This window comes from Fukomys damarensis, unplaced genomic scaffold (assembly GCF_012274545.1).
Source record: "Fukomys damarensis isolate Sample0158 unplaced genomic scaffold, DMR_v1.0_HiC HiC_scaffold_16, whole genome shotgun sequence".
In the NCBI taxonomy this organism is placed as follows: Eukaryota; Metazoa; Chordata; class Mammalia; order Rodentia; family Bathyergidae; genus Fukomys; species Fukomys damarensis.
In genome coordinates this window covers 30,820,473-30,844,375 of record NW_022900928.1, presented here as the reverse complement: position 1 = coordinate 30,844,375, position 23,903 = coordinate 30,820,473, and the positions used below count along the sequence as shown (strand labels likewise).

General features: G+C 33.9%; 1 protein-coding gene across 1 annotated transcript in view; it reads left to right on the top strand.

Annotated features, from left to right (window-relative positions):
• The window catches only part of Rsf1 (remodeling and spacing factor 1), a 151,462-nt gene that overhangs the window by 88,860 nt on the left and 38,699 nt on the right, over window positions 1–23,903 (top strand). Inside the window, exons 4-5 of the mRNA XM_010633303.2 lie at window positions 17–222; window positions 13,477–13,631. Of these exons, the coding sequence (XP_010631605.1) occupies window positions 17–222; window positions 13,477–13,631 (361 nt within the window). The remainder of the gene's footprint in view (window positions 1–16; window positions 223–13,476; window positions 13,632–23,903) is intronic.

The window sequence follows — 23,903 nt, the reverse complement described above, 5'->3', positions numbered from 1 at the left end:
TATAATTATTTTTCAGTATCTCTGCGAGTGTCAATTTGATGACAATCTTAAATTCAAGAATATTATTAATGAGGAAGATGCTGACACTATGCGTCTCCAGCCAATTGGGCGAGACAAAGATGGCCTCATGTATTGGTATCAGTTGGATCAAGATCACAATGTCAGAATGTACATAGAAGAACAAGATGATCAAGATGGCTCTTCATGGAAATGCATTGTCAGGTATCTTTTATTGCAGTCTCTTGACATTTGTTTATATTTTCCTTACTTTGATCACTTCTGTAGTAGAATGTGATCTGTTAGGCAAGCATGGTTCTTTTATGTGGAGTTGATGAATTGGCAGGGCCTGCCCTAGTACCCAAAGAGGTGTTAATAGTAGATGCTTAATTATTCATCAAGTAAATTTAAGTATTTAGAAGTTCGGTACATATTAGGATATAAAACTTGTATGTTCAGAATGCATTTTTAGAGAAAAACAGTATTTGGTTTTTATTCAGCTGTGTTCTATTAGGCATTGCCTTTTTATTTTTAACTTTTAATTTGGCCTGTTCATCTTGACACAATACATCTATGTTTGATGTGCATGAATTACTGGGTTCTGACAAACATTATGCTTTTTCTTGGAGGGCCAGGGATTTATCTTACAGGTGCCGTTGCCTGCCTTGCCAAGCACAAGTTACTGAGTTTGATCTGCAGTATAAAAATTTTTTAATAATGACCTTGACCTTTTTAGTGTTTTTTTTTTTGGTACCAGGGATCGAACTCGGGTCCTTTGTGCTTGCAAGGCAGGCAACAGAACCACTGAGCTAAATCCCCAGCCCTAAATTTTTTAATAATGATGCTGGATCTTTATTCAAAATATTTGTGTCTTTAATTTTTCTGTCTTTGAAACTTTATTATTTAAAAAATGTCCTACAAATTCCCTCAATGTGTATTAATTTTGAAAATATCAGAAGTTCTACAAAGTGAAAACTCATGGATATCTCATTGCTGAGTTAGGTAAAGCTACTTTGACATTAACACTTACCCTTTTTTTTTGCTCCATTTTGATTTTTTGCATTTTTTTTAGTGGTTACTTAATGACTAACAATATTTGTTTAGGTTACAAATGCTCAAGTTTTACTCTCTGAGAACAAATGTTTATTGAATAAATTCATTGGGGATTTTTTTATAAGCAAGTATATAACTATATTAGTCTCCTCCTAGTTAGTGTGTGTGTGTGTGTGTGTGTGTGTGTGTGTGTTAAAGTATTATCTCCTAATTTATAGATAAAAATATATGATAAAGAACAATGATTACTGTTGAACAGTCATACTCAAAACATTTTGTAACATTCACTATTTCAAGCAGAGCATACTCTAATGCACAGTGTGGTATTTTTAAATTAACAGTTATATTTGTTCATCTGCTTACCATCTGTAGGCATATTAATATTATTTTGCTACCCTTAGACTTATTCTCCTATACACTAAAATGAGGATGATACATTCCCAAAACATTGTAAGGCATATATCAAATATGCTGGGACCATAGAACACTCTTAGTAAAGTTGTGTTATTTTCTTCCCATCTCTTTAACTATTAAATTTTCTCACATTTCTAACTTCAAAGGTTGAAACTTAGTTTCTTCATTGAAGAAATATTTATCAAAAAGGTCAGAATTTCATTGATGTTGCTTTCGCCTCTTTTTCACCCTTAACTTTTCCCCAGGTTTAATTTTTATGCTTCTGCTTTTAAAAACAGACCTCTTTTTACCTGTAAATATCTGCTTATTATAAATGAAATAAGCTTATGCTTGTATAAAATAACTAAACACAGTTTTCTCACATTGACAACCACAGATTTCTTTAGTAAAGTGCTAGCAGGTTTTTTTTCATCATCTGGAACATCTATAAATATGTTATTTCTATCTGCAAATGTAGGGAATTTTACCCAAATAATGTAGAAATATTTAGGACCATTCAGAAACCACTGTATTAATTGACTCTAATTTCCACTTATAAATCCAGATTTTAAGCACTTAATGGATCCATTAATATTTATCTCATTAAATATATATATTTATCTTGCATATCAACTTTTGTAATAGGCATTGTGCTAAGCAGTAGGAATATGGCAGTGAATAGTATAGCTCTGGGACCTCTCCCTGGCTTTTAAGCATTGGTTGGTCCATTATATGGAATTTGCTTACATAATATGAATTCTCTAGAAGGACAGTAGTTTACAAATTCTCATTTGGGTGCATTTATGCTTATTATAACTGAGAAGCCTTGTGATATGGCATTTCAGTTAGTTTTAATTCATCAACACAGTGGAACTACTGTTGATAAAAAAAAAATTGTGAGCTTCCTTGGCTCTCATTTTGTGAAGGTTAAGCATTAGAATTAATGTGTTAATTTTGCTTCCCTAAAAAGATCTGTATTGGAGTTGTGGCTCAGTCAAATACTTGCTTAGCATGCTTGAGGCCCTGTGTTTGTTCCCCAGCACTGTGCACAAAAGATATCACTTGGCATTAGTATATTAGTATATTTGGTACTCAAAATAATGTGTGACCCCGCTGAGATCATACCTGGCACAGTATTTAAATTCGTATGCCAAACTCTAAGAAAAACATTAACATGGAATGCCAGGCGTGGTAGCACATGCCTGTAGTCTCAGTACTCGGGAGCCTGAGGTAGGAGGATTGCTGCGAGTTTGAGGCCAACCTGAATTAGTTTGACCTTGTCTCAAAAAAAAAAAAAAAACACATATATATATATATATATGTGTGTGTGTGTGTGTGTGTGTATATATATATATACACATGTGTGTGTGTGTGTGTATAAATGGAAAACCCAAAGAAGATGATTGAATGAAATGAAATGCTTGATCTAGCAGCAATTTAGGGGTAATAGCTTTATCAAACTTTTAAAGTATTAACTTGTAGTAGGCTTTCTTAAGGACTTACATATTATCAGTGGATGTCCATTATGTGAACACAGAATTGCTTTTTTAAAAATATATCGCAGTGAAATTATTGTCTCAAAGCTAATAGTTAATGTCAAAAGCATGTTCTAGTTAAGAATGCAGATTTATGTGCAGTTTAAAAGAAAGAATAATGATTTTTTAACAAGAAATCCTTCAAAAACTTGGTAAGAAAAGAGTAAGTCTCAAAAATTAACATTCAAATACAAGTACAAAAGGAGAAAAAAACAAAAAGGGAAAAACAAAGCATATAGAATCTTGGCTTTTCATTTATGTTGCATATAGATTTTTTTTACAGCTTTTTGTTTTGTTTTGTTTTGGTACCAGGGATCAAACTCAGGTCCTTGAGCTTGTGAGGCAGGCAGTGGAACCCCTGAGCTAAGTCCCCAGCCACATATAGATTTTTTAAAAAACTTATTGAATATGTATTTTACTAGTGAAATGAAAACCGTGCTTCTTTTGCTTAAAAGTATTTTAAAAATATGACACCATTATTTTCTTGGAGATCAGCTGGTATTGGAAATGTTTCTGCCTAATCCTACTTGATTTTATAACAAAAATTATGCAGTCTTTTGAATTTGGATTCTTTGTTTGTTTTTTGGAATTCTGTTTTTGTTTTTGTGGTACTAGGGATTGGACACAGGGCCTTCTTACTGAGCTACCTCTTTGGCCCTTTTTTTTGTTGTTGTTGAGAATTACCTGAAATAGGCTTGGATTTGCAATCCTCCTGTTTTAGCCTCCTGGAGTTCTGGGATTACAGGCATTCAGCACCATGCATAGTTTATAATTTTTTTTTAAACCTAATAAGTTAGCCTTTTTGATATATTTAGAAATATAACTAAGCATTGCAATTTAAAACTCAAATGAAAGCCAGACATGTAGCCCATGCCTGTAATTTTAGCCTTCTAAAATGTTGCAGCAGAAAGATTGAAAGTTCAAGCATAGCTTGATCAATTTAACACTTTAGTAAGACTCTATCTCAAAATACATTTTTAGAATTGTTTTGTGGATGTAGCTCAGTGAAAAGGGCCTGGGTTCAATCCCCAAATACTGCTAGGTAAATGAATGAATGGATGAATGATGAACAAACACTGTATAAAAAAGGTATAGTTGTAATATTTAATCTTCTACTAAAAATTTAAAATCATAAACACAATTTTAAAACTTCTTTAAGGGCCGAGAATTTAGCTCAGTGGTGCCACCCCACCTCGAAAGTACAAGGTCTTGAGTTCAATTTCTGGTAATGGGCGAACACACACACACAAAAACTTCTGTTAAATAGTAAGTTCGCCTTTTTTTTTTTTTTTTTTTTTTTTTTTTTTTGATACCAGGTATTGAAGTCAGGACCTTATGCTTGGGAGGCAATTGGTGGCACCACTGAGCCAAATCTCCAGCCCACAGCCTCGATTTCTACTGTTGCAAAATTAATAGTATAAATATGAGATGAATTGTAAGCAATTCATTCATGTATGTAGAATTATATTTTAAGTCAAAGATTTATTATGTGATTTACAGGGGAATAAAGTAAAAATTGTTAAATTTTATTAAACCATATGAAATTTTCAACCTTTGAACATTTTGACCTGCATAAATGCCTATTTATATGTTTTAATTAAATGTTAACAACAGTTTTCAATAACAAAAATACTTAAACTCTAGTCAGTGTCTTTTTCCAGTTAATTTTCAAAGCAGAATTTTTCCAGAAGAAAAATATTATAATTGTTTCATCTCCAATTTTGACCCCAATGAAAGAGGATAAAGGCACATGAAAAAGGACTTGATCAGGTGCTTCTTTACATTTAGAGAGTATTGTACAAAGTGCTCGCATAGCAGTCTACTAAGGAAACCAACATTTAACATGGACTGTTGAACATTTGCCTGTATATAAAATATATACAAATGATTAATATTCATATGGATGAAATCTTGTATCATTAATCACAAGAAAATTCTCAGTGAAAACCATAATGAGATATTTCTTTGCTCCACTAGAATGAAAATGATTTGTCAACAACACTAAATGTTAGCAAGGATATATGGACCCTTGATAGCAGAAATGCAAAATGCTATAAGCCCTTTGTGAAACAGTTCAGTAATTTCTTAAAATGGTTAATGAGCTATCCTATGATGTCCCTCCAGTTTCACTCCTATGTAGTAGTGTTAGAGAAATGAAAACATATTTACAAAAAGTCTTGTATGAGAACATTCCTAGCATCTTTATTTTTTTGTATGCGGATCAAATTTGGGACCTTGGGCTTGCAAGGGAGGTGGTGGCACCACTGAACTAAATCCCCATCCCCCTAATCTTTATTCTTAACAGTATTCATGCACTGGAACACTACTAAGCAGTGAAAGAAATGGCCTCATAATATTAATTTGTCTCAAAATCCTTATGTGCAAAGGAAGACAAATAGTGCATAGTGTTTGTATTTGAGTTCTTCATTTAATAAAACTAATAATCTGTGGTCATAGTAATCAAAACTTTTATTTCAGTGTGCTTTACTTTTCTTTGTTAATTAGAGGGATTCAGTAGGAATGGAAAGAGGGAATTTTCTGTGATAGTATTGCTTTTCTTGATAGTGATGTGAATTAGGTTATGTGGTATATGCATTTGTGAAAGTTGATGAATGCTTAGGATATGTTAATTTAATAATGTATAAATTACACCTTAGTAAAATATTTTTTAAATTGGAAATGGTTTCACAATCATTTTTTCAAAGTTTGAACTCTAAATAATATATACACCCTACTTGCAAACTCTATATAACCTACTTGGAAAGTCTATCCAGATTGTGTGTGTGTGTGTGTGTGTGTGTGTGTGTGTGTGTGCGTGCGCGTGCTCGTGCAGTACTGGGGTTTCAACTGAGGGCCTTTGCACTGAGGTACATTCCAAGTCCTTTTTATTTTTTGTCTTGAAATAATTATCACTGAATCACTAAATTGCCCAGGCTGAGATAGAACTCACTTTCCTCCTGCCTCACCTTCCCTGAGTACTCAGATTACAAATGCATGCTGAGATACTGAATTTTGTTGCATTTCTTAAGACGTTTTCCTTATTGTAGAAAGATACTGGGAATAAATTATTACATGTGATCTGTGATGAAGATCATACCAGGGTGCTAAGGAACAACCAAATATTTAGTCAGTACCTTGGCAGAAGATGATCTCTGTGCTTAATGCATTTTTATTTTGTTTGCTTTTCTTATTATTACGGATTTGGACTTTTATTTCAGTTGGTTCTAAAAGGTTTAGCTCCTCTCACTGGTACAAACTGAGCAGCTCTTTAACTGGAAGAAATCATATTCCACAATATAGTTGTTAGGATAATATCCTTCATTTCACCAGATTCTAAATTAAGGTACAGATAGGAAAATAGAAGACCCTAAGTTAGTATCAGTCTGCCCCAACCTGAGCTTCTAGCCTTTCCACAACACATTTCTCTCACCTCAGTTAATAGCAACCACCTCATTTCAGCTGCTTAGACCCCACACCTCTTTTTACTCTGTATCTACTTTAGCAGTAAATCCAGTCAGCTTTCCATGCAGAACATGTCTAGAGTTTAAGCATTTTTAATCACCTGGATAGCTATATTTTGGCCCAAGGTACTTTTGTTCTCCCTCCCTCCCTCCCTTCCTTTCTTTCCTTTCTTTTTTTTTTGTATCTAGAATCGAACTCAGGACCTTGCACTTGCAAGGCAGGTGCGTTGCCACTGAGCTAAATCCCTGGCCCTTCTCCCTCCTTTCTGATATTATTTTCCTTTCTTTCTCACCTTCCTCCTCCTCCTTTCCTGTTCCCTCCTCGTGTCTATTCTTTTTCATTTACACTATTCACAAATTACATAGCCAGTACTGCTGTCTGACTCCAGGACAGTTTTCTCATCCCAAAATGAAACTCTAAACCCATTAGCAGTTACTCTGTTTTCTTCCTTTTCCCATTATGGGTCTTCCTGTTTTTAAATTTGCCCATTCTAGACATACCATATATATGTAACCTTTTGTGTCTGGCTTCTTTTATATAGCATAATGTTTACAAGGTTAACATAAGTAGTGTAAATCAGAACTTTTTTTTTTTTTTCTAATATAGTACTAGGAATTAAACCTTGGGAAGCTCTACCCCTAAGTTATATTCCCAGACCTTTTTACTTTTTATTTTGAGAAAAGGTCTTGGTAAATTGCCCAGACTAGCCTCAAACTTGAGCTCTCCTACCTCCTCCCAGGAATACCTGAGATGACAGGCATACACCATCATGCCTGGCTTCTTCCCTTACTTGACTATTTGTTTGCTCATTTCTTTCTTTATTTATTGGTGGTAGGGATTGAATTCAGTTCTTGAGTATGCTAGTTAAGTGTTCCACCACTAAGATACATCCCCTTTCCCTGCATTACTTTCTTTTTGACTGAAAGTACTGCGTTGTACAAATATACCAGATGTTTTTTGTTCTTTTTTTTTTTTTTTTGTTTGGTACCAGGGATTGAACTCGGGTCCTTGTGCTTGCAAGGCAGGCCACCGAACCGCTGAGCTAAATCCCCGGCCCCAATTTGTTCATTTTTATGCTTGTCTTTGAAATAATAATTGGAGTTACCCATGGGAATAAAATTACCGGGCAAGAGAACCAAAGTACAGTCACCTGAGATCCTCAGGTATGTTAATCCTCAAAAAGTATGTTATTTTGGGGGAATAGATCTTATTTTATATGTGTATGCAAGAAAAGACTTGGAGAAAAGGAAGAAAAACAACAATTAATTATTTTTAGAGTTAACAGTCTAAAAGATCCTCTCAAATAATTTCTGAATGAATTGAATATGTTTTTATAAAAATTCCTTCTGTTCAAACTTAGGATTTAGGAAAATTTTTTCTAGCACATTGAATCCAGTTGTTAAATGAAAGTAGGAGATACCAAAGATGGGTAGGTTTCTGTTTTAATAATAATGAGTTTATTAGGCTTGTATTTAAGCACATTTAATCAGGTTTAAAGTCTTTTAGGGAGGTGTTTTTTTTTGGGGGGGTAGTGATTTTTACTGCTAAATTCTTTTGTTTTTGAAGTAAATGAAATTAATTTTTTTCCTGGCAATAAATCAGTTCTTGTGTTTTGGAGCTTTTTAAAGTAGATATCATAAATTACTTTTGTGTACTTCTCAGAACCCAGTATGACTTCAAAAATAGCAAAGAGGTTGAGGCATTTATTACATGTAGAATTATACAATATTAAAAGTAATAACATTAAGGAGTAGAGCCGTAGGCTATAGGCAAGTCTGTGCAACAAAATTATGAGGCAGAATCTTTGTGAAAAATAAAGTTTTAAAATTTATTTATTTATTTATTTGTTTATTTATTTATTTATTTTTGAGACAGTGTCTCACTATGTAGTTCAGCCTGGCCTGAAGCACACAGCAGTCCTCCTTCCTTAGCCTCCCAAGGGCTAGGATTACAGGCATGTACCACCAGGCCTGGCAAAAAATAAATTATTTTCAAATGTTTGGATTTTAATTTACCTTTCTGTAAAATGGAGCAGAAGTTTGCAATCGCAAAGAGAACATCTAGTCTGTTGTTCTAGCAGATAATTAGAATTTTAGCACATTTCATTGTGTATGCTTGTATTATGCATAAATATGTATGCTAATCCACATATACAATTTATATATATTTGTTGGCATTTTACTGTATGAAAGATTCATCATTGGCAATTTGTTTTTTATTTCTTTAGGAGACCCATTTGATAATCCTCAAGAGAATCCAGACTTTTATATAAAGATTAGGAAGCTGAGGCCTAGTGAGGATTCAGTTTGAACATCCCAAGTTCAAAATTTTAAATATGACAATACTCCAGAATCTGAAACTTAAATATGAACATGATGCCACAAGTGGAAAATTCCACACTTCATCTTGTTTGTTTTGTTTTGTTTTGTTTTGATAGCGTGGATGAACTCTGGACCTTGCACTTGCGAGGCAGGTGGCAGAACTACTGAGCTAAATCCCTGGTCCTCACGTGACATTGTTTGATGTGTTGCAGTTTAAACATAGGAAGGAGTAAGACACAGTTTATTCAGCATCCCCAAGGGAAAATGACTTAGCCCCTTTCGACTGTGATATTTTTTCCCTACGCTCTCAGATTCCCCCCACAGGTCTGTCCATGAGAGAGTAAAAAATTGGCATGTGCTGTATGGCAGATGTACCATAGGAAAGTTCCCATGATGTCCTGTGTGAGCTCAAGACCTGCATACATTACTATTATGGTTTTGTTTGTTTGTTTGTTTAATTCTCTCTGCTGTGTGGTTTAAAGATACTGAAAGTATCAGAAAGTCCTTCTGATGTATATAGAAAATCAAGCTGGTAGTGAAATTGTAGAGTGGTATGAGTAAAACATCTTCCAAAAGAGCATGGGGTTGAAATGACAACCAGATAAGACTAGAAGAAACAAAAGGATTAATTGTGGAAGTTTTGTACTGAAAGTTATATACAGAAATTAATGAAAAATAGAAAAAACACTGTATACAGCTAAAAAATGAAGATCCAGTCATATATTACAAGTGGATCTGTCAGCATCATAATGAATACATGGCACTTAATGGTGTGCTGCTCGTGAAACAAGCAAAAGTCTTATGAGGAACTCAAAGCTGAAGCAAATTCAGCAGGTTACGTGCATAAATCTAAGATACAGCACGACATACTTTTAAGCATCTGTGGTGATTAAAACATCTGATCAAGGACTAGCAGATAAATTCATTGAACAGTTTGCCATGGTCATCCTTAATAAAAATCTGACACCAGAACAAATCTGAAGTACTGGTGAAATATCATTTTTGCCTTTATTGCCCCAGAAAGACACTGACAACAGCTGGTGAGACAGCCCAGTGGGAATGAAAGATGCTAAGGATAAAATAACTGTGCTTAGCCAGGCGTCGTGGCGCACGCTTGTAATCCCAGCACTTGGGAGGCTGAGACAGGAGGATTGTTGTGAGTTCGAGACCAGCCTGGGCTACATAGTGAGTTCCAGGTCAGTCTCAACTACATAGTGAGACCCTGTCTCAAAAAACTAAAAAAAAAACAAACCAAACAAAAAAATAACTGTGCTTGGATGCACGTTGTGTAGGCACCTGGAAATAAAAAGTTGCTGTTGCTGGCAAAAGCCTGCCCTCACTTGTTCTATATGAATGAATTTTTTACCAGTCCATTATTATGTCAACAGAAGGCATGGGTCACCAGGGACATTCTTTCTGATTGGTTTCAAAAACACTTTTTGACCAGCAGCCCATGTTCACTTTAGGGAAACTGGAAGGGATGACGATTAAAAGATTTTGTTATTCCTCAAAAACTATGGTGCTCGTATCCAGCTGAAGTTCTTGTTAAAAACATTTATGCTTCATGCTTTCCCTCATTGTTGCCAGTCATGTGACCAGTATCTGTAGATTAGTGTCACAGGGAATGACCATGGTGGTGTACAGAGTGAAAGATTACTTGGAGATGAGACTTACTTCAATCACAGAGAAGCCCAGAGGGGTACTCAACTGACAGCACCCAGAGTTAGGGAGACCCCCCCCCCCAGGAGTAGCCCTGAAGCTGAGAACTGTCAGGCTTTTATTTGGAATATCAGTGTAAGAGGAAAAAGAGAAGAAAAGCAATTTGGGCAAAAATTGTCTCAAGGCGAGACAATTTCCTTGGAGAAAGGGGAAGGACATCTGCCAAACACAACATGCTTCACTAATCTAAACTTTTTACTTAGCTATTCTTTTCTCAGAGATTTTTTGTGCTTTTGCCCTGCAGTTTAACCATTCAATAATAAATAGTACTTTCTTGAACAGCACACTCAAACAGTAAATAGTTGTAGATGTGAAAAGTTTTCAAAAGATCAATACTTTGATTGTTTTTTTTTAAACAGTAATTAAGTTTCTTTGAAAAAGTATGAGTGAAGAGTGAGGGAGAAACTGGCTCCACAGAGCAGGCTTGGGCTGGGTAAAGAGAAAAAGAGTAAAACCAAAAATAAAAGTACACACAATAAAAAATAAAGTACATGCTGCATCCTGGAAAACAGTGTGGCCTTCTGTGGAAAGTTATGATAGCCTGATCAGTTTTTTATATGCTGTTATGAATGTTTGAAACACAGTGGCTAGAGACACAATTGTGCCTGCCTGGCACAAGCTCTGTCTTAGACTGTGTTTAGTGATGATAGTGAACAAAGTAGAGACTTTAAAGAACTCCACGTGTCAAGTGAGAAAAAATGATATCTTACACCTTCCCTGCACTGGGGATTTGCACCCAGGTCTTCACTGAAGTGTGTCCCCAACCCTGTATGTATGTATGTATGTATGTATGTATGTATATGTATGTATGTATGTATGTATGTATGTATGTATGTATGTATGTAACCTTTGTCTCTAAGGTACCCTAGCTGGGCTCCAATGTTTGATCCTCCTGCCTCAGCCTCCCAGAGCACTAGGGTCACAGGCATGCCCAACCATGCCTCACACTTAACTCCTTACATATGCAAAAAAGAAAAGCAAAAAAACCCTTCAGAGCCTGATAGTAAGCTGGAAGAAAGAGATATTAAAATACTTACATCAGTAATGAGAATTTAGTTCATTTATTGATTGAAGAAGTAATAACCAAATTATTTCTGAATCAGAGCAATCTTGAAAATAGTTATGATGATGAAGTTAATGTTATTAATATCACATAAAAGGTACCTATAGATAACCTCATGTAAACCTATAGTGTATTTACTATATGGAACTAACAAAACAAGAAATCATTTCAGTTTATAAAATCAAAGAGACTTTTAAGACAGAACTGTTCATGAAGTAAATGACTGTAGAAAACATCATCAAGCCATCCAAGCAGAATGCCTCCTCATTTCTAGACAACTCACTTCCTGGTCGTTCATCTGTTTCTGATGCTTGAAAAAAAAAAAGAAAGAAAAACAAAACAATGGTTACTAAGCTTTTAATCAAAATACAGCACCACAGGTTGAGCTTGAAAGCCTGCTGTTGTTTGCTGTTGCTATGTAACTACTGGCGCAGGCATTCTGAACACCTAATTTTTTCACTGTGTTAATGATATGTCATATGTTTTACTTTTAAGTACTTATATATGAATAAATATGAGAAAATGATTATTTACTGGTAGCATATAAACTAAGATATACAAGATGGTGATGCCAACAACCACAAATATCTCTATGGGTGGCTGAGATACTTCAGGCTTTGAATACAAGGTATATATGAAACAACTGAATTTATATTCATAAATGAATTTACTTGTGTTTATACTTGGGTCTCATTCCCAGAATTTCTCATTATATATATGTAAATATTCCCCCCAAAATCTGAAAATACTAGAAATCTGAAACATTTTTCATTGCAAACATTTCAAATGTGAGATTGTATCACTTGTCCCTGGGAACAACCATTTAGTTAAAGAGACATGATTTCATCCCTTGGTTAAACAGTGTTGTAGAGCCTACTTAATCAGACAAAGGATCACTCTTTGCGAAGATGAAGGCTAGCTAGCATGGAACTGGAAAGGAATAGGATAAGGACACAAGTGAATGATAGGAAAGAAAACCAACAATTTCATCCTAATAATCACAGTAATGTGATAAATGCATACATAGTTTTTTGGGAACACGGATGAGGGAAAGAAGTTATGATGTTGATTAATTTAGTGGTAGATGTAGAGTTAAGTTTTTCCAGCTCTTACTCTAGGAGGTGTTTTTTTTTTTTTTTGTAATGATAATTGAGCTTGACCTTGCACTTGGGAGGCAGGTGGAAGAGCCCACTGAGCTAAGTCCCTGGGCCCTAGGAGTTGCTTTTTAATGTCATACTCTTTCTGAGAAGGAAAAAATATTCAAGTGAATATTTGAAATTAACCCTACTACCTCTTCAGTTTTTCTTGTAAAACTTGTAAAATTATTTAATTTATAGATTTAAATCTTAGATATTTTCTATTCTTTATTGAATCATATTTAATTCCCATGTTGTAATTCTAAACTATAATAAGCAAAATAAAATCAGCAACTAAATTCTTACTGTTTTTAAACTGTTATTATTAGAATTGACTTTTTGTTGTAATTAATGTTATAATTTATAGTAATATTAAACACTGTCATTACTGAAGATAGAAAATTTATTTCCACATGAATCAAGAACTTGGATTATTTTGTTAAAAATATTTCAATCAACATATATATTGATTTTATCTTCTTAGAGATTACATAATCCTTTAAACAGTGAGCAAACTTTGAATTTCATTTAGCATCATTCCTGTTTCCATTTTCAGCCAAAGAGATCCACATTACCGTTGCAATAAGTAAAGAGTTCTGATCTATTCTCTTTGGTAAATAGTATGTCTTAATGTATATGCTTTTTTACTACTTATTTTTAGAATTCAGGGTTAATTACTAATTGGAGTGTTTTTAATGTTTTTAAATTTTTAATTTCCAGAAAGATACTATTAATCAGAAAATTCATCAAAATAGGAGAAAAAAATTTTATGTTGTCTTGTTTTTTCCCCATTTTAGAAATCGAAACGAGTTGGCTGAGACTCTTGCACTCCTGAAAGCACAAATTGATCCTGTACTATTGAAAAACTCTAGCCAACAGGACAACTCTTCTCGGGAAAGTCCTACCTTAGAGGATGAGGAGACTAAAAAAGAGGAAGAAACATCTAAACAAGGTTTTTTTTTGTGTGTTTTATTTTGCTTTGTTTTGTAATACCTTCTCCTGTCTTAGCCATCTATATAATTTTGAACTTTGATTGAAAAGTTGAGAACCTTCCATAAAGTTTTTTAGTTCAAAGACAAAGAAATCTCATTATATTGTATACCTTAAATGCACCAATAAAATTATTTTTTTAAAAAAGAGGAAACATTACATTTGCTTTTTTACATAAAACATTTCAAAAATCTAAATCAAATAAGTTCAAATTATCCTGTAATATCTTTTACTAATTTATTTATTATTTTCCCCAAGGGCTATATATAGTAGTTATTTTTTCATCTTTTACTAATTTTTTTTTTTTTTTTTTTGGTACCTGGGATTGAACTCGGGTCCTATCTTTTACTAATTTAAAATGCTAAGATAATGAAATTTTTTGAGAAAAATACACAAAACAAAATTGACCATTTTAATGTATATAGTTAAATACATCCACACCATGCTTACCACGATCATAACCATTTATCTCCAGAACTTTTTGTATCTTCCTCAAGTAAAACTCTACATCTCTTAAACACTAACTCCTTGTTTTCTTGTTACCCTAACCCCTGGCACCTACTTTCTGTCTCTGTAAATTTGTATCCTGGGAATTTTGGTATTTGTCCTTTAATGAATGACTGACTTCACTTAGTGTCATATCTTCAAGTACACCATAGCATGTGTCCGAGTTTTCATCCTTTCTAAGGATGAGTAATATTCCGTTGTATGTATATAGCACATTTTATCATTTCATCCCTCAGTGGACACTGTTGCTTCCAGCTTTTGACTATCATAAGTGATCCTGCTGTGAATACAAATGCAGAAGTGTCTTTTGGATTCCCTGCTCTCTTTTAGGAACATATCACAAGGTCCTGAGTTCGATCTCCGGTACCAAAACAATAAGACTAATAATACTATATATAGTAAGTTTGGAGGAACTGCCTTAGTGTTTTCCATAGCAGCTGCATAATTTTGCATTCCTACCAGAAGTATATAAGGAGTCCAATTTCTTCATATTCTTGCCAGTACTTGTGAAGTGTGGTATCTCATTATGAATCAGTCCTTAACAACAAAGGATGTTGATAGTATTTAAAGTGCTGATTGCCCATTTGTGTATCTTCTTCAGAAAAATGTTTATTGAGTCCTTGTCCATCTTTTATTTGTTTTTCAGTACTCACCATACTGTTGAGGTTTTTTGTTGAACTTGGCTCAAGTGATCCTCAGGCTTTAGCATCCCCAGTAGCTGGGATTGCATGCATTTGCCATAATGCCTGGCCAGTCAAGTTTTTAGTTGGATATTTTTTTCCATTTTGCAGGCTCTTAAGTTTATGTTAATTGTAATTAAAACTGATGGCTGCTGGGCGTGATGGTGCACGCCTGTAATCCCAGCATTCTGTAGGCTGAGGCAGGAGGATCACTGTGAGTTCGAGACCAGCTTGGGCTACATAATGAGTTCCAGGTCAGTCTCAACTTCATAGTGAGACCCTGCCTCAAAAAACCAAAAAGAAAAACAAACAAAAAACTGATGGCTGGTTGAATTTTCTGATTTACTTAAATAGGCAGATAAGACCTTCTTTCCCAAAGGAACCAAGTTTGCGCTGAGGATTTAGCTCAGTGGTGCTGTTGCCTGCGTGGCAAGCACAAGGACCTGAATTCAATCCCCAGTACCAAAATAATAATAATAATAATAATAATAATAATAATAATAATAATAATAATAATAATAATACAGAAAGAACCAAGTTTAACCACTAAAAAAAGAGAGACTAATATTTGTCATTGATAACAAACTTTTAGTTACAGGGGAAGGAATTTACTTGCTCTGTCATGTTTTATTCCACTCGAGGCATTTAATTTGCCTTTTTTTTTTTTTTTTACCTTTTCTGTTTGGAAAAGAAGAAGTTTTTTTTTCTTTATGTGATGAGTGAAGTATTTATATCTCCTCTGCAGGGAGCATTGCTTGAAAACATATTTACTGTTTGGAACAAAAAACGTTTTTTTTACTTTATTTGATGATGTGTGAACTATTCATGTCTCATACAGGGAGCACTGCTTGAAAACATAATTAAACCTTTCCATGTTAGACTTAATGTTGCTACATTTTAAGCATTACTTTTATCTAAAACTCTCCTTTTTGCCTACCTTTCTCCATTGTTTTTATAATTTCAAATATCTGTGGTGGTTTTATTTATAAGTTATATTTCTGATTTGAAAATTTCTTTTCTGTGTGTTAAAATTAAATATATAGGGTGCTTCATTAAAGTGTAGTAATTTTAAAGTAGTCTGAACCCTCTATTAAAATTCCCTCTTAATTTCATAGTTTTAGTAGCATTCTCCAAGAATTAGTTCCTCATTTAAAGTTGATATTATTTTTTGATTTGGTTATTCAGGTTGATTATTTGATTATTTGCTATTTGATTATTTGCTTATTCACATATTTGCTTATTGTACACAATTAAAATAAAAATGAATATTTATTGGAAAAAAAGGTCAGGATAATAGAAATTTAAGAGGCAGTTATTCCTGTTAGGAGACCTTATATTTGATACTAATCTCTTTTTTTATTTGACACTAATCTTAGTGGGAGAAGCATTATATAAAGTAGAGAGCAAAGCAAACATTATTTCTTTAGTAAAGTTTTTCTTGATGTGCAATTCCACAATTATTCTATAAGGCCTCATAGTAGAGGGGATTTCAACAATAAAAACAGCTAACACTGGATACATTCTATTTTCTTTACAGTCTACCAAACGCTACATTTGGATTTCCATTTAATCATAATAGCAACTCTTTTAAGTAACTTCTATTTTAAATTTTAAAGCTGAGGAAATTGAGAGATTTATACATTTGTCCCAGTTCATGAATATAATATTGTCAGATCTTAGATTTGAATCTTGACCCTTCTAAAACTTATGTTCTTTAAATAGATTTACAGTAGTATTTCTCAAACTTGTTGTTCACCTGGATTTTTTTGTTGTTGTTGTTTTTTGTTGTTTTTTGAGACAAAGTTTTTATGTGTTATCAAGACTGACTTTGAACTTGCTGACCTTAAACTAAAGATTCTCTTTCCTCAGCCTCCCAAGTGCTAGGATTACAGGCATGTGATACTGTGTTTGCCTTTGACCTTTGGATCTTTTTTCAAATATAGAAGGTGAATGGAATAGATGTTGAGTGGGCAGCTGATTTAACAGGGACCTATGTGATATTTATGCCACTAGACAGAAGGTAACACTTTGAGGAGATGGTAGAGGAGGTGCAGGCCATTTAGTCTTTCTTGTTTTCTGTTCTCTTCCAAATAGAGATTTTTTTCAGGCTAGAGGTGTAGTGTGAAATTTAGGGTAATAATAAATTTAGGGTAATAATACCTGTTTAGCATGGAAGAGGCTCTGAATTTGATCCCTAGCACCAGAAAAAGTAAAATAAATAATGCCTTTGGTTCTCTTCTAACAACAAAAAATTTCTTACTCATTTGTTCAACAAATACTTAGCTGGCAGTACATATGTGTAATCCCAGCACTTGGCAGGCTGAGGCAAGAGGATTCCTCCCATTCTAGGAATTGCACCCTGGATCTCTCACAGCAAGCATTATACTATTTAACCATGCTCTTAGTCCTTTTTTACTTTTTAGAAACATGATCTTGGTAAGTTTCCCATGCTGGACTTCAATTTGAGACTTTCCTGTCTCAATTCCCTCATTTGCTGGGATTACAGGTGTGCACCCTCACATTCAGCTCCCTTCCTACTTTTGGTGGTTATACTTGTAAGAGTTTTGCAGAAATACTTTTGTTAAGAGCCCAAAGATTAATTTATTACCCCATCTTCTCTTGTGTAGTTACTGTGGTGTGTTCCATGGTAAGGACAAAGAAATATGATTCGGGTTTATCATTTATTACTCTCAAATGTAAGTAAACATTGTTCCCCAGATGGACTTGGGGAGAGCAATAGGAGGTGGGAAGAATAGTTTGAATAGGGAAAACAATCTCAAGGAATACCTAATGTCATTAGAGTGGTAAGACAAAATACAATTTTAAATTTAGGTATGGTTGAATATTTTCAGAAAAAAAAATAGAAAGTGGATAGAATAATATAGCCACTCTTACAACTACACTAGATTCTATGCAATCATTAATAAAATTGCCATGCTTTGTATTGAACCTTGAGATGATTTTTTACAGTATTTTTTTGTTATAGGTGCCAAGGTGAAATATTAACTGGTAAACTTGGGCAAAAAAAAAATTTTAAAGATGGCATGAAGTGGGTTCAAAAATTTACCAAGTGAATGACTATATTGGCTTTTGTTGCAGAGATAATTACAATTACCTTTTGAAAATTTCTGAATTTCTTAGTATTCAGAATCTCACAATAAGGTCTCTGCCTCTCTTTCTATTGTTTCCTCCTACTATTTCCTTACATGATTACTGGTTCCAGATTGTCTAAGTGTTTTTCTTTTATGTGTATGTTTTGGCCTTTGCTTATGTGACTTTATCATGTTTATCCCAACTCCCCACATGGGAAGTCCTTTTGGTCCCTTTTCTCAGCTCTTTTTAGAACTTTATTTATACTATTTTCTCTCACTTATGTTAGGGCCAATCATAGGCTTAAAGCTGTCAAATACTTGTTGAAGTGTTGTTATTCCGCAACTATGGTATATGTTGAAGTGAATGTTAGATGCCATTTAAACTCTTGGATAAGGCTGTTGAAGATTCACTGTGTCATTTCAGATGGTATTGTAGTTATAGACATCATGACCTTTAATACATATTTTTAGTCTGTATTAGATACTGTATTCTACTTAGAGGGTGTAAAAATTTAGTAAAAAATATTCTTGGGGAAAAACAAAATTGAAGGAAGCTCAGTTAACTTTTGATTTAGGGTTTCCCCTTACTAATTAGGGAAAAGCTGCCTTTAAAAGAGTTTTTGCAGTTGTATACTTATGCCTGTGTGTAAGAAGATGAGGAACTATCATTTGAGACTCTAGTAGACCTTGTTAGGTCCCCAAATATGTTTGTTTTGTTCTTTGCAATAGTGCTTTGTTTATTTGTTTGTTTTGTTTATGAAGGAGTCTTGCCATGTAGCTCAGGTAGGCTTGAACTCACTATGTAGCAGGCTGGCCTCAAACTCACAGCGATCCTCCTGCCTTAGTCTCCCAAGTGCTGGGATTACACGCATGTGCCACCATGCCTGGCAATATTGCTTTGTTTTTAAAGAAGCTAAGATAAAATTTGCCTTTTTAAAATGTGTAATTCAGTGGTCTTTAGTTTATTCATGTTATTGTACTTCCATGACCTCTACCTAGTCCTGGAACATTTCTATCAATCTTTGAAGAGATTATACTCATTTTGTAGTCTCTAACCATTTCTCCCTTCTCCCAACCTTTAGTCTGCTTTTCAGTCTGTATGAATCAGCCTCTTATGGATATTTCATTCATGGAATAATATAGTACAGTGGTGCCTCGATTCACAAACTTAATTTGTTATGCAGTTTTGGAAGAGCTGGCCATGTTTGTGTTTGTGTGAGAAAGACGGCCATGGTCGTATTTGTGACCTGATGCAGTTTCCAAACAAAAGTATTATTTTGCCTAATGCTTCTGTTGGCAAAGCACATTTTTTGCAAATAAAAGCATTTGTGAACTGAGATACCACTGTACGTGGCCTCTTCTTTCTGACTTCTTTGACTTAACATGTTTTCAAGGTTCATGTTGTGGCATGTATTAGTGTGGCATTCCTATTTATAAGTGTATAAATTTTTTTGTGTATATGAACCACATTTTGTTTATCCATTTATCACTTGATGGATGTAGTTTTTTTGCTTTGTTTTTTTTTAACTGTTTGAATAATGCAGCTGTGAATATTTATGTTGATTGTTATGGGAATATATCTTCCTCCTTTTCTCTTCCCCTTCTTTCCTGTCTTCTTTTCTTCCTTTTAGTGTTGTTGTAATCCAACAGAGAGCCTTAACACATGCTAAGCACATACTCTAATGTGTGATTCTTTTTTTAATTTCATGTTGCCTTCAGCATCTAAAATTTAATATTAGAAGAGTTGATAACTTTGAACTCTAGTAAACTATAGCCAAAGAATGATTGCTCATGCTTATGTGAGATTTTTAAGTGCTATGATAAGCTGCTATATATTATAGAAGAGGAAAATATTACATATGATATCAAAATCTTATATTTAGTATAACAGAAACAGTAATTGTATAAAACTAGAATTAGCATTTGTATGTACATAAGTACAGTTGAAAACACTTGCTCATGTGAATATGTTACAGCGAACGGGACAGGACATCAAATATTTTAAGCCACTTTTTTTTATAAACTTAGATGTCTATCAACATTTTCAAAATGGTAAAAAGTGTTTTGATAGCAAAATTTTATTGCAGGAATATATTACTGTAGCATACCTGCTGTTTTATTTGTAGTGTTTTATTTCAGTCAACAAATCATTAATATATGCTGAATATTCTTGGCGCTGGAAAAATAGGTATGAACAAAAATTGTTTATTTGCTTGTGTATCAGTATGATTCAGAGTAAAGAAGATTACTTGAAAAAATATGTTATGTACAGTGTAGAGGTAGTAAAGAGCTATAGAGGGCAAATAAGTTTGGTCAAATAGTGAGTATAATTTTAGATTGGGATCCTTAAGAACTCACTGCAAAGGTGACACTTGAGAAAAGGCCAAAAGTAAACAAAACAAATACAAAATCTCTCCATAGAAAGTCTTTGTAATACATTGAAGCAGGACAGATGTGGCCTGCCACCTGTTTTGATAATTAACGTTTAAAAAATTTGAGATAATGTCTCACTATGTTGCCCAGTCTGGGCTTGAACTCCTAGCCTCTCATTATCCTCCCTTGTCACCTTCTTGACTAGTGGGGACTACAGGTGAGTGACCTCATGCCCAGCTTGTTAATTAAATTTTATTTATTTGTTTAATATCTAATTGCCAATGGCTGTTTTCATTCTATAGTAATGGTAAGGTTCAGTGGTTGCACCAGACATTATGGATGGCAAAGCTTAAAATTTACCATCTGACCCTTTATAGAATTAAGTATTTTAACCCCTTATAGCACAATGTAGTGGATGCAGAATAAGTGGAAAGTATTGTATGTAATACAAAGGAAATGAGGTCACAGAGCTAAGTCTCCAGGAAGTAGGGGAGAGGAATGTGGAGATTGTATAGGAATGTATAGGTTCTTTAAATTCATTGAGAGTTTTAGATTTTAATGTGCATAAAATAGCTTTTAATATTAATTTTCTTGCAGCAGTGTCTTAACTACTCTTGTTCTATCTTTTCATCCCCTTTAATCTTACTTGCAGTACTGCAGCCAGTGAGATCTCATGAAAACAAGTGAGATGGTGGTACTGTGTATAAAACTCTGACTAGTCTGGAGGAGATGGGATTCAAAGTATGGGTGGAAGAACTTGCCGTAGCTTAAAATAGACATCTCTGTCTTAACAGGAGCAGCTCTATAGGTCTGGCGATGAGAAGGATCAGCTACTTTGTGACCTTTATTTTTCTCTGTGAAACTGAAGGAAAATTGTCTGAAACTATGGATGTGATGGAGAGATTAGATGCTTTAAGGACAGGGAGGAAGATTTGAACAGTTGTTGCTAGGGAAGATAGTAAAATTACTAAACATTGCCATTGTCTCTAGGATAGCTGGTAGCCATGAATTTTTTAATAATACAAATTTTGGGGGTTTTTTTTGTACCAATATATGTCAGTACCTAATACAGAGCTCTGTTCATGGTAAGTACATAGTGTTTGTTTATAATTAATTGGTTTTGAATATATGTTGACAAGATAAATGTAAACTTAACTGAATTCACAAATACTAGCTCTGAAGGGATGTTTTGGATTCAATTAGATTTTCCTTGCTCTGCTGTAATTTTGCTTCTTATGCCCCAATTCAATTGGTCATCCTCCAAAATCTTCCAACATAGTTTACTCAGCTGATATATTAAATAAGAGGAGATAATTCCAAGTAAATGTAGCAGTATGATTATAAAAACAACTCTACTAATTTAATTTTAATGATATATAGGATTTGGTCAGTATGAATGGGAATGGTGCGACACTATATCCTGGTTTGTCCAGGATTGTCTTGCTTTCAGTACTAAAAACGCTGTGTCCTAAGGAAACCACTAAATCCAGGACAAACCAGAATTTCTAGAGCACTGAATTGTGTTATTTATAATTTATCTAATTATAATAAATTATTAAAATGTATTGTTAATCTGATTATTTTATCTGGTTATATGTTCGCTGTCGAAAACTTTAGAAAATATAAAGCAAAAATTAAAAGTTAATCTTTATCCTGTGACCAAGAAGCAACACCACTCTTAATATTGTGATGTGTTTCTAACTAGTCTGTTTTACACATGGTTACTGATTTAGTAGAATTGAAATTACATGATAAATCCTACTTATATCCTACTTATTGCAGTTGACATTCTACCCTCAGAATTGTATCATGCCTTTTAAGGAAAAATCTCTTCTCTATTCCCCCTTCCTCCGTCTCTTGGTCACCTTCCCCTTTGCAAAAGATTCATATCCCTCTTTCCTATTATCTATTTTTACTTATTCTTTGAGTTTCTCATCATTTGAGATCTTTAGCTTTATTTTTTAATTGATCTCTTAAGTAAAGTATTTGTTAAGTTTTCATCAATACAGTATACCTTTGCCTCTGTTAAGTGTGTCATATCTTTGCCCAAATCTTACTTCGTATGTTGGTCAAATATACTCCAAAGAATGTTAAATTGAATACTGGTTTACAGCTTGTATTAAATGACTTCCTGTTAATTAAACATATATCCTAAAATGCACTGATGTTATTTGTCAATATTTAGGACAGTGTTTGTTGATATGTCAATTTACAGCAAGCAGGTTTTGAGTGTTCAATAGATATATAACTAATGATTCTGCTTCTAAAGAGTATTTCTTTAGTAGGGCAGATAGATATGCTATTGAATAATTATTATTTTGAGTAATAACGCTTTCATAGAATCTGTATAAGGCAGTATACAGATGAGAAATAGCTAATTCTTTATAGGGAAAAAAATCAGTTATAGAACTAAAATGGTGTCAGTGTCCTGAGTTTGATCCCCGGTAACAAAACAAAACTAACATGGAGTGATGCTTTACCTGGGCTTAAATGTAAGATTTTGCCAGGTAATATAATTATCATATTAGCCTATATTGAGTGCTTGCCATTTGCCTCTCATGGTAAGGCTTTGTGTGCCATATTACGTGCAACCATTAATATAGCTTTAGTAGATAGCTCCTAATGCTAAAAGCTGAAGAATGGTAAAAGCTAAAGAATAGAAATGAAAAGCTAGGCACAGTAAGCCTGTAACCCTAGCTACTCAAGTGGTTGAGGCAAGAGGAACACAAGCTCAAGGCCAGCCTAGGTAATTTAGCAAGATTTCTCTCAAAATAAAGCTAGCTAGAGGATCTGGGAATGTAGCTTAGTGTTTAATCTTAGTACCTTAAATTTTTAGAGAAGTTTTTAGGCAAAGTTAACAGAGGAAAGCTGCCCATGGTGGATTTAGGAAACCCTGAATTTTCTGATGTGGATAAAATTTGTGGCACAAAAAGAGGACTAAATAATAATAGTACCCAGGGCCAGGGATTTTTTTAGCACAGAGGTTCTTGCACTTGCCTCGCAAATGCAAGGTCCCAAGTTCAATCCTTGGTACTAAAAATGAACAAATAAACAAATAATAATAGCACCCAAATATTGTAACAGACTAAAAGTGTTTCATGTTTAATTTTTTAAAAAGTCTTCAGATACTCTTTGAGGAATAGGAATAATTCATATTTTAGTTTTGGAGTTTAGGATCTAAAAAGACTTAAAAAGATTCAGGTAATTTCCCCCAAGGCCTCACAGCTGTCCAGAGTAGAGATAATATCAAAGTACTAAGATTTATCTCACCATAAGCTTTTAAATTATTATTTGGTACCGGGGATTGAACTCAGGTCCTTGCTCTCAAGGCAGGTGGTAGAACCACTGAGGTAAATCCCTGGCCCAAGCTTTTAATTTAATATTTATTTATTTATTTATTTGTTTGTTTGTTTGTTTGTTTGTTTATTATTTATTTATTTATTTATGGTACTGGGGATCGAACTCGGGACCTTGCGCTTGTGAGGCAGGTGGCAGAACCGCTGAGCTAAATCCCCGACCTGCGCTTTTAAATTTTTAATAAATTAGTTTAAATAAATAGGAGTTAACATAAATCACCTGTGC